Source organism: Haemaphysalis longicornis, unplaced genomic scaffold, assembly GCF_048455015.1.
Source record: "Haemaphysalis longicornis isolate Haplotype H1 unplaced genomic scaffold, Haemaphysalis longicornis Haplotype H1 scaffold_263, whole genome shotgun sequence".
Taxonomy (NCBI): Eukaryota; Metazoa; Arthropoda; class Arachnida; order Ixodida; family Ixodidae; genus Haemaphysalis; species Haemaphysalis longicornis.
The window spans coordinates 175,173-186,444 of NW_027526322.1; the positions used below are offsets into that span (position 1 = coordinate 175,173).

At 46.9% G+C, this 11,272-nt stretch overlaps 1 protein-coding gene across 3 annotated transcripts in view; it reads left to right on the forward strand.

Annotated features, from left to right (window-relative positions):
* Sno (Protein strawberry notch) overlaps positions 1-5,497 on the forward strand; it is a 36,516-nt gene extending 31,019 nt beyond the window's left edge. For all 3 annotated transcript variants that reach the window (XM_077701470.1, XM_077701471.1, XM_077701472.1), the window contains exons 22-27: positions 387-461; positions 1,629-1,963; positions 2,086-2,241; positions 2,341-2,417; positions 2,660-2,859; positions 4,122-5,497. In XM_077701470.1, coding sequence (XP_077557596.1) covers positions 387-461; positions 1,629-1,963; positions 2,086-2,241; positions 2,341-2,417; positions 2,660-2,859; positions 4,122-4,207 — 929 coding nt within the window. In that variant the 3' untranslated portion in view covers positions 4,208-5,497. The remainder of the gene's footprint in view (positions 1-386; positions 462-1,628; positions 1,964-2,085; positions 2,242-2,340; positions 2,418-2,659; positions 2,860-4,121) is intronic.
* The last annotated feature ends 5,775 nt before the right edge of the window (positions 5,498-11,272 follow it).

An 11,272-nucleotide genomic window follows, 5' to 3' on the forward strand; every position in this document is an offset into this window, starting at 1 on the left:
TAACAAGTCATTAAACACAAAGATTATCGGTACAAATATATGAATTGGATAGTTAGGTGGTTTGGTTTTGCCTGAAAAAGTGTTTCAGGTTGAACGAAGAATGTTCATCTCAGTGAAGGACATGTTGGGAACTTTTCCGGATTCCTCAAGCACTGTGTGTCTCGAATACTAGCTCATAAAAGACCTGCTGCTAGTCTTTTGGCATGTCACGACTGTGTGCTAGCTGTGCTAGCTCCTGGTCCACACCACTACCACCTTTGAAGTGTCTGTGCTTCTCCCTGAGCATGGATTGCTGAAGGTGGGCACGCCATACCTGGTCGCACTGTGCATGACACTTCGTGGCGAAGTTTTGTGTTGATTGAGCAATTGGATGCTCTTGTGTGCAGATTGCCGCAAAGCTTTGGTGGGTGTGGGCCTTGTCAACGAGGACGAGTTCAGCAAGATGCAGACGCTGGACAAAGGTGGGTGGAGTTTCCGATGTTTGGTGCCAACTGGCTGCGATTTTCATCACATGAAATTTGATCAACGTGAAATTTGATCGTTTTTCAGTGTTTCTTGGGTTATGAAAGCATCTTTTGTGGCTGGAATGAAGCTGAGTGGTTTATTAAAAGATAGTTCTTTCAAGTTGAACAAAGCTGTACCATATTTATTTGTGTAATGAACCCACTTTTTTTTCTGGAAAATCCAGCATGAATTTGGGGGGAGGGTTCATAATGCGGGAAAAAAATTGCAAGAGATTTTTAAAAGTTGAAATTTCATACAATAAATTTGCTAAGAGCAGCGCTGTCAGAGCCTTACCATTTTCATAAAAATACGTAGGTAACTATGTAATGAAATTTATATTTTATTTGCAACTCGCCATCGTCCCCCTTCGCCATGGAGCTTCCCTCCTCTCTGAAGTCGCTTGCGGCCGCATTTTTGTTGTCGGCACCGTCTTCCGTGCCGTCAAGGCACTCCAAAATTTCTTTTCCGACACCGGCAAACTTCCTTTGGGCCCACGAAACACACGGCGACCCCTGTTCATCGCCTGAAAACCTCTCGTTTTCGCCCATAGCCTACACGCACTGGGTCAACACTGCAGTGTCACACAGCTGCGCAATTTCCATGTGCAGCGCATGCTCCGCCGCCGTAGTTTAAAACGCCGCGCAGCAGGACCACAAAAAAAAGGTTGGAACGCAGCTGAACAACAAAACCACGGAGCGTAATGGCGAAACATCAAATAGCAAGGAAGGAGTGCAGAGTACGTTTGGTACTTTGTCCGCACGCCGCAACGTTTTTATGGCGCAAGGTTTGTTTTGCATTCAACAGGTGGCACACCGCAAGCGCACAATTTTGAAATTCTAAGCCACAGCATTCGCACTCGCGTCTCCGGCTACTGATGAGATTTGTTTTTCTTGGAATGCATTTTTAGCATTTCTGCGCGTACTGTAGCACGATATCAAGTTACTGTGATCGCCTACAGCATCAGCAACCATTCTTAAAATAAAAAGCACATTACCGCCGCATTTTTTATTCAGTGACAAAAAAAGTAAATTCTCAGCGAGAAAAGTGGGGGGAGGGTTCATTACGCGAGTGGGTTCATTATGCGAGTAAATACGGTATTTCGTGTTTCCTTACTCCTCTCCCAGACTACAACAACATGAGCAAGTTCCTGAACCGCATCCTGGGCCTTCCCGTGGAGCTGCAGAACGCGCTGTTCCGGTACTTCACGGACACGCTGGACGCCATCATCTCGGAGGCCAAGAAGACGGGACGCTACGACCTGGGCATCCTGGACCTGGGCACGGCCGGGGACAACGTGCGGCGCGTCAAGGTGGACGAGTTCATCCGCTCGCACGCCACGGGCACGGCCAAGACCGAGCTGCACACGGTGGGCGTTGAGCGCGGCCTCTCCTTCGAGGCCGCCCAGGAGCTGTGGAAGGAGCTGACGGGCAAGGACGAGGGATACTACCTCTCCAACCAGGTACACCTCTGGGCTGCTCCTTGGTGCCGCACCTCTTTTTGCGGAAGGGTGTGCCTGCTCCGGATGGGCGGTGGCCAGCTGGATTGATGTGAATGAATGGGCCAATACGTTCGATCCTGCAGGTGCGCAACGGGAAGAAGACTGCCGTGCTGGCTGTCTCTGACGCAGCGCGTCGCTCGAAGGAGAAGAAGGATAAGCTGTTCCGGCTGTACAGGCCAAATACGGGCCTCCAGGTTCGCCAGGAGAGCCTTGTGGAGCTGAAGAGCAAGTACAAAAAGGCAGGTGGCATGGAGCCAGGGGCTGCTGTGCATAGGCTTGTAGTGCACATAGAGCGCTTTTAGCGTGTTGCTTATTCATTGGCCCCCTGTACTTGGCAGGTCACCCCCGATGAAGCTCAGCCCCACTGGCAGGAACAGTACGAGTCATCGGAAACCACGTGCAGCCATGTCTACTGGTAAGTGCACCTCGAGGGAGGGGAGCTCCGGTGAGTGGGGCGGCAAGTTTAGGCTGCACAGAAAATACCAAAAGTTTTGCTAGAATGTGTAGGTTAGGTCTAGCCTCTACTCACCATGGTGGAACTCCGTTCCCCATTGCACTGTTTACAAATTGGGTGATCTGTGGAAACAGATGGGGCCAATGTTGTGCGTTGGAGAGTGTTTGCCACAAGCCCTCCCCCTCTGGTGGTGGTGCGCACAGGTACAGCAGCTGCCGCAAGAAGACCATGGGCCTGGCGTGCGAGGTGGGCCTGAGGCGGCGCACGTACCACGTGCTGAGCGGCTCGGTGCTGGCTGTCTGGGCCAAGGTGGAGAGCGTGCTGAGCTCCGTGCACGGACACCACAGCTCCTCCAAGCTGCAGGTGGTGCGCCTCAAGACCGAGGACAACCTGCGCATTGTCGGTGCGTTCCTGCTCCTCCGATGCCAGTTTCGTGGGTCCTTCTAGTCTGGCACCTTGGCAGTGAAAGAGAAGTCTCATCTGCTACATTACAGTAAAATCTCGATTATACGAATTGCGGGACCGCTAAAAATATTCGTATTATCCGAAATTCGTATGAACCAACAGACCAAAAAATTTAGCACTAAAAAAAGTTTTGATTTTTTTTACTTTCGCGTAAAAAATCCTACTTTTTTATTTATTTATTTATTTATTTCCATGTCGCCGAGCAGTCCTTTCTGGACTTTTGTCTCCTCACTCATGGTGCCCAAGCTCTCTACGGGAGCGTTTTTGCACGTGATTCGGGCACGTAGGTGTTGCGCGCGATTTTTTCACGCCCACGTCAGCGATTCCGCGCCCGTGGCCACCTGTGCCTCAGCATACAGAAGGCAATGGCCTCAATCAGAAAATGGCGCGTGACGTGTGTGGCAATGGGAGGAGCCTGACGACTTGCGCCAATGGGAAGGCATGTGCCTCATGGCGGTAGTTTCGAAGCGCTCAAGACATCTGGCTGGTTCTGCCGGAGATGTTTAGGCTTAGCACCCCGGCAGATATTTCATGAATGCGTTCAGTAGCGGCGCGGATGATGTTTTATAGACCTGTTTTTGCCCACATTAGTAGCTCATTTACCGCACAAGAAACTTTGTGTGTGCTTTGAGTGGCATTTTAAAGAGTGGTTAGAAGCGGTTGCTCAAGCGCCCCGCACCACTTTGCGACCGAATCTGCCGCCATGTTGCCACAGTAGGCCGCACCCCGCATGGCGTACGGGTGGTTTCACGGTGGTGTCTGCGCGCCTATGGAGTGCGCGGCCCGTTTTCGCGAGCAGAAAACAACAGCCCAGCTGTTCTTGGAGAAAGAGCGACAAATAGGGGAGAGAGCCCGTATGTCGCCGTCACTTGCTTGCTCGGCAGTTGGGCGCCTCGCCGGCTCATTCGTATCATGCGCCAGGCCGTGCAGGTTCGTTCAAGAGAGCCGAAATTTTTCCCATTGCAAACAGCGCAATTTCACCGGGACTTATCAGGAATTCATATCATCCCAAAATTCGTATCACCCTTAATCGTATCATCGAGATTCTACTGTGTTATCACGGGGAACATGGCAGTTGGGACGCACTATCAAGTGTCTGTCCTTTTACCAATTTCAGCGGAACTAGTGCCTGTGTTGGAACACCACACTAAGTTCTGCCTTTTCTGTTCTTTCCCTCTCCCTCACCCCACCCTTCTTCAGGTACCATTATTCCAAGCAACTGTGTTGCCCCACTTGTGAATGTCCTGTCTCAAGACGCGGAGAAGACCAACACGGAGACCTTTTGAGGACCGTCTGGTCCGCTACCAAGCTTGGACCCACGTTGTCACCAGAGCAGTGCTCCCATCGTGCCCAGCAGCTACAGCATTGGTGGCAAGGGAGGCCTCTTCCTTTCTGCGCCCTCCTTGCCCCTCCTCCCACTCCTCCCATTGTGTGTGTCGGCTTCTTGTGCATGTGCATCGGAGGGCTGCCCGCTCTCTCTCTCTCAGCGCTCATGTCCACTGCTCCCACTGTCAGTAGGACTTTTTGTTCTGTGTTCCTTTTGTTTTGTGCTTGCTTTTAACGTGAAGGAAGAAGGTTTAGCAAGAGAACCAAACCGACGCGTACAACAAAAAAACGGGCTAGGAATGATGTTTCAATTTTTCTCCCTCTCTTTTGAGGCCGAGGGAGCGGGAAAGTTTAGTGAGAGATGGTGATGGAGATGTAGAGAAGCCTTGTGTGTGTGGTGTGAAAGGGAAACTGTATGTAGTGGTGTGTATGTGTGCGTCACGACGACTTCATGTGCTGCAGGAACATGTGGAAGACAAAATGAAGACGGCTTTTGTAGATAATTTTTTCTCCTGTCTGTTTTTGTTGTTACTTTTTCGTGTTCCCTTTTGTACTCACTGCCTTTTTTTACTTTCCGTTGGGGTTCTCTTCATGTTGTGTCTGAGCACCAAATGAGCCACGATATTGATTTGTTTTTTTTTGTATGTGTTGCACACTCATGTTATGTCGGACATCATTTGTTTGTCTCTATTTCGCAAACGGGAAGATCGTGTCGTTCCCACACTCATCTCATTTCATTCATGACTCCTAGTGCATTTCTGGTCTCTCTGCCCTGCCTATCTATCCCTCCTACAATTTCTGCTCGGTTAGGATGGCATTTTAGGTTCCAATCGGCTGAACGCGAGGGGCAAGCATCGTGTAGGTAATATCAGTTTTAGTCGGGTGAAGTGCTGATGTCTTTCTTTCCCAACCAATCTCGTAGAGTGGTGGAAGTAAAAGATGATCGGCGGTCAAGCAAGCGTGAGCACCGACATAGGTGGCCAAGTGTCTAGTGACGTGTGTTTCGTAACTATTTATTACGCTCTAGCTCTTGAGAACGGCGTTTATAGTCCACTGTGTTATCACTAGTATAACAGTGATATCTATCTTTCCTCTGTCCCCTTCCTCTTCAGCGTAAGTTTTTTGTTTGTATGCATCAATCAGAAAGAAAACAAAGCGATCAATTTGCTTTTTTTGGAATCATCATGTGAACCCATTCCCAAGGAAGTGACAAAAAAAGTTCTGAAATAAAAGGCCATGCAAACCTCCTCTTTTCCAGGAATCATTTTGTGTTCACTACGCTGCCAGCATTTAACCGAGCGGTGTGCTAGCAACTGGTAAAAACTACTGCAAAGAATAAATTTTTTTCTGTGTGATACACAAATCTGTGAACCCCTGCTGAGATGTTGGTTATGGCATAATTTTTTGCTGGCAACTTGAGCTTGAAAATGGTTTTAATTTTAAGGAAAGTGCTCTGTTGTTGTCACATCTGGCTGCTGTGGCAGTAAATTCACTTTCATCTCCTTTAAGATTCTGTCTGAATATGGGTGCAAGAAAGCTGTAGCTTATTCTAGTGCACCTATTTTAAGGCAAATTACATCTTATTTCGCTACTAAAAATGTCACAATGTCATAGTATCTGGGGTTAGAGAATAACTTGTCAGCTAATGTAACTAATCGGCGGAGTAAACTTCCGTCTGTCCTTCGTCAAAAGCACTACTGCAAGTGCACTGCCACCTCCGCCCTTTCGGGCAACAATTTCATCCAATAATTTCCAACAATGTGCCCTCTTTCCACCTGCATTGATGGTGCTTATTATGGTCTCTGCAACAATGGTCTGTCCTTTCACTGCTTTTTTTTTTAACAGTGCCCGTTGCCACTTGCTGCACACTGTGCCTCTGTTCATCTTGCTCTTTTTGTACATGGATAACAGTGTTGTGGACAGCACTTCCAGATATGGTACAACAGGCAGAGTGTTTCCTGCAAGCATTGCAGTATAAAAAAAATTATAGATTATCTGGCTCGCCAACCACAGAACACTAAAAGGCAGCTCCATTGCTGCCCATAAAACATTGTACAGTACGCTAATGCGGGCATCTGCTATTCTGTCTGGACTCATTTCTTACAAAGCTTCCACTTAGAGTTTTTGCTTAATGTGTTAACGGTCAGTGTGGAACACTTTGCTAGACTAAAACAGCAACTGTTGGTCATGTGCCCGAGTTACTCGAGAGCTTAGTCCTGATGTCACACTTTGAGGTCTTGCAACATCATATCTTACATGCAGCTTGCAGTGCATTCAGTAGAGTGCAAAATTTTAAGGCAAATTCCTTGCATCTCTGGCTCATGGAATGCTTGAGTTACAGAAAATGATTGTCGGGTACACGAAATCGCAGTAAATTGGAGCACACACCAGCAAATGGAAAGCGCAGCAGAGGGAGGGCTCTGACAAAAAACGAAGCATGTGCCAGAGGGGAAACGGCAGCCCCGGCAGAGGGGGTAGGAAGCTCCCACATGTGCATACAAGTCCTTGCCTTGTGAGGTGAAGGTACAGACTCAAGGGGTGTACCCCAGGGTAGTGTTTCATCCCCCATTCTTTTCAATGTGGTCATGGCTGGGCTACCTGGAGCTCTAAAAAAAGTTCGACAACGAGCTCACTGTGTACGCTGACAATGTTTGCAACTGGTTGTCAGGATATCAACATAAGTGACTGGCAGTTATGGCTCAACGGAGTGTTTCACACCATGCAGAAATATTTGTCCTCCATCAGACTAACGCTCTAAGCCGAGAAGTCCTGCTTTGTTATTTTCCCTGGTTACAAGTTCCTCTATCTCAGAAGTAACTCGTTACAGTTACAAGTTACTGAAAAAAGTAACTAGTTACCGGTAACACGTTACTAGTAACCAGTTACTGCCCAAGACTGCCTTCTACTAAGCTTCTTTCAGGAGACGGAACTGGCAGACTCGTGGTAAAAGGACCCTAGTATGGACTAATTAGGATGAGCTCGGGTGGAGCACTCGCCGGCACATCCAGTTAGATTAACACCGCCTGTTCCCGCACAGCCACCGCCACGACCGCCACCGCCGACGGGCAACAGTAGGTTCATGGCAATGGTGAACTAGCGGAATGAGCTTTGGAGGGTGCTGTCCAGGGGACCGGTCAAGGGATGTGCGTAGCTGCAAAGGTCAACAGAAGGTTCAACTATGCTTTTGCCTTCACATTCTTAAAAAGTTGTAAGCATCCCCCACAATTTTTTGTAATGGGTACCAGTTGACCACAGACCTCTAAGCGCAACGATAGGCCTAACATCCTACGAGCCTGATAGCATACTCTGTGTACACTAAGCTGCGAGTACCCGTCGATGACATTTAGGCCTAACATCACACCATCTCATACTGCATCACTTCTCCCTCTGTTGCGCACCTTTGCTCAAGGGAGTAATCAAATGGAGAATATGGGAGACTTCACGAAGTGGGCTCCACAAATTTCCTGTAAGACTGCCAGAGATAGGCTAATAGTGTTGCCACACCAATAGACATTAATGTGCAAACGTCATCAACCTTTTCTGTAGAGAACATGGCCATTCCAACAATCGCCAATACACGTTCGCCGCTGCATTCCACCATCCCATTGTTGACTGTCTTTGTGTTCAGAAAGCTGGACAAGCTTCACTTAAAGGGGCCATGAAGACAAAATACAAGTTTGGTTCATTCGAGAGATTGCCTCTTCAGAATAATTTTGACACCACTTTTGACATAAACTTCACTGAAATAAGCTGTGTAATGAGGGAAGTGAACAGGTGTTTGAAATGGGCACTGAAAATGGTTCCTTGCCACTGGTGCCACCGAAGTTAATGAGCCGTAAAATTAGTTCCAAGCGATGCATCAAAAAAACTGCTTCCATTATTGCATTCACCAGGGTTCATAGTATTGGAAAATATAAAGATTACAGTTTTGTGACCAACACTGTTTTGTCTATTGTTTGATCAAAAATGGCTAATTACCTCTAATTATCTTGGTAACTAATTGACCAACTGAAAAAATACTGGCATATTTGAAATCAGTGGGAGAAAAGCAGCAAGACTGACAAGTTTCACAGAGTTTACTTGAAAATTAAAAGAAGTTGTTTTAAGAGCAGTGTCCCCCCTTAATGCGTTGATGTCGCAGCCAAATTGTACGTGTAGAATTGGCCATAAGCTCATTGCCTTTGGCCAATACCTTTGTGTGGGTATGTGTGAATTTTGGGTGAGAACCTATGTCGTTTCAGACAAATGGAAGTTGGTGAATCGGCCGTGAACTTTTGATGGCAACTGTCGTCATCACTGGCAAATCAGCTATAGTGGCTATGTTGTTAGGCATACATTCAGCCCTTATGGTAGGTGACCTTCACCCTTTGCGGTCCAGACCTTTTACCCACTGTCCAGCTATTCTGGTCTGGAAAGTGGGTAAAAGGTCCGGACCGGAACGGCTGGACCTTTTACCGACGAAGGAAAGTTTGACATCCACCTCAATGCAGCCATATGGCTACAAAGGAAAGGTGTACAGTTTTTTCAGAAACTTTGCAGTTGAAGAAAAATTCGTCCTGGTCCAGGATATGAACCCAAGACCACCGCTTAACCGGAGCAGTCGCTCTACCAACTGAGCTAACCAGGAGGCCAGTCGTTTGTAGCCCGGGAGCAAATTGATCAACAACTTGAAGTGATGGGCAGGTGTTAATCGACCAGATTTAGGGGAAATCCCCAAGGTGGAGTAAGTTTCTGCAAAGAAAGTTTGACATCCACCTCAATGCAGCCATATGGCTACAAAAAAAAGCTACAAAAGAAAGGACGAATTTTTCTTCAACGGCGAAGTTAATGAGAAAGCTGTTAGCTTTCCTTTGTAGCCGTATGACTGCATTGAGGTGGATGTCAAACTTTCCTTTGCAGAAACTTACTCCACCTTGGGGATTTCCCCTAAACCTTGTCGATTAATACCTTTAACCGACTTGTGGAAAGAATGGCGAAATTTAACCTTGAACACCAAAGTCGGGCTCATTGCCAGCTCAAAGGCCAGCTCATTGCCCTGTTCACAGCCAGTGGGGACGTTTTGATTTTGGTCTCTCGTTTTGCACTGGTGAACAAGTGTATTGAATAAGGTGAACGTGAGAACAGGCTGATGCACAATGAGCAGAGATGAAAATGCATGGATGTCCTAAGAAGATACAGTGAGGCGACCAAAGTGGTTGTTGCTTCAGTTTTTATACTTTCTACTACTTCTCGTAGGTGGCAGCAACTCGTGGCTTGGTCAGCATGTGGGCAGAGCTTGGCCTTCTTGGCTGGTGAAAAGCTCTTGTACGACATGCACAAGTGAAAGGGAACACCACCCTGGACTCTGGCTGGTCACCAGGGGCCAAGTGGCAAAAGCAGCATTTGGATTCCTGTGAGGACAGAACCACCTCCATCTGCTGTGGAGGACACACTGAAAGCCTCTTGAAAGAAAGCATACTCTTTCCCTTGAAATTATACCCATGGAATTTCTCTCACTTCCTGCTGTTAAGGTACATGAACCACCTTGGGTGGTGCAGTACTCCACTATGCCTTTCAGAAGTGCATACCTCTGGCATGTTCGATTCACTAGTGGTGTTGACAAGTAGAGTATAATTCAAATTTTGTGAGGAAACAAGCTAAAAGAATGGAAATCATTGCTTGCTGCAGGCATTCCCCATGAAAGCCATTAACATTCATAGAAGACCATAAGCAATTTTCCGCATATTAGCAAAAATGCCCGTGTGTACGAGATTTTGGCACACGTTAAAGATCCCCAGGTGGTCAAAATTAATCCGGAGCCCTCCACTACGGCGCGCCTCATCACCTGCGTTGCGTCGGCACGTTAAACCCTACAATCAATCAATCAATCAATCAATCAATTTTCCGCACATTCTGTAACGGTTACTGACCATGGTTCTATGCTCAACACCCCTTCACCTTGGCTATAGCTGAAATCTACGTTTTTGTCTGGCACGGTAGCAGCAACTACTGTAATTTCTGCATCGAGAACTGCAGGGTTTGTATTGAAACTTGCGCCAGCGTGCCTATGCGAGAGGACAAGCTTGCTTCGTTGATTTGTTTCTTCCTTGCACATAAACATTATTTTGGTAGCCTGTCCTTTGCAATTAGCATGGTTAGATGTTGATAGGCTTCAAGTGACCTTACCCAAGGTGCATATACTCCGGATAAAACAATAATTGAAGAATTTCGTTATAACAAAATTGAGAATGCTCCACATAGAAAATTTCAGCCATCCCGAACATCAGACACCTTGTGCACATTGAAATTTCTCATGGTCGGCGATATTGATGAAACACACAAGAATGCCCCAAGGACAAAGCTCTATTGTCCTAGTATTATTGGTCGTGGGTGCAGTGCATTCATTACAAAGATAAATGTTGGAGGAGGGCCACAAGACACTGGAATAGTGGGCGTAACTGATGGGAAACTTCCAAAAGCATAGGTGAAAAAAGACAGCAGCTAGAGGCGTTATTGGACCTCTTGTAAGAAACATGCAAAACAAAAAATAAAAGAGAAAAAGATACCGTTATTTGAAGTAGCAGTCGGGACTTGCTGACAGCCAGCGACAAATTAACTATGAACAAATAATGAAGCTCAACGGACAAGCTTGGAAAATAATTTCATCGTTGTCATTTTACGTCCCAGTGCTGAAAACAGTCCTTCACAAGCACACACAATAGCAAAAATCCTCTGCTTTTAAAACACTCAACAAGTTGCTCATGAGCCAGAAGTTGTGATCTTCGCTGTTGGGACTGGCCCTCAGTGATGACCTGCATTATGGTGGCGCGAATGGAAATGTTTTGTATGTAAGTTAACTGCGTTTGAACGAGGAGACACCAGAGGCAAATATTTCCAAGATAAAAAGCACGAGGTTACCAAAAAGAAAGAAGCTCACACTAACGCGCAAGACTTGAAGGTAGCGAAGCTGTAGGCAACCTTCACGACCATCACGAGATGGTTTAAGTCCACGATTGCTGTCGATTTGCTGCTTCTTCGCTGCCGCA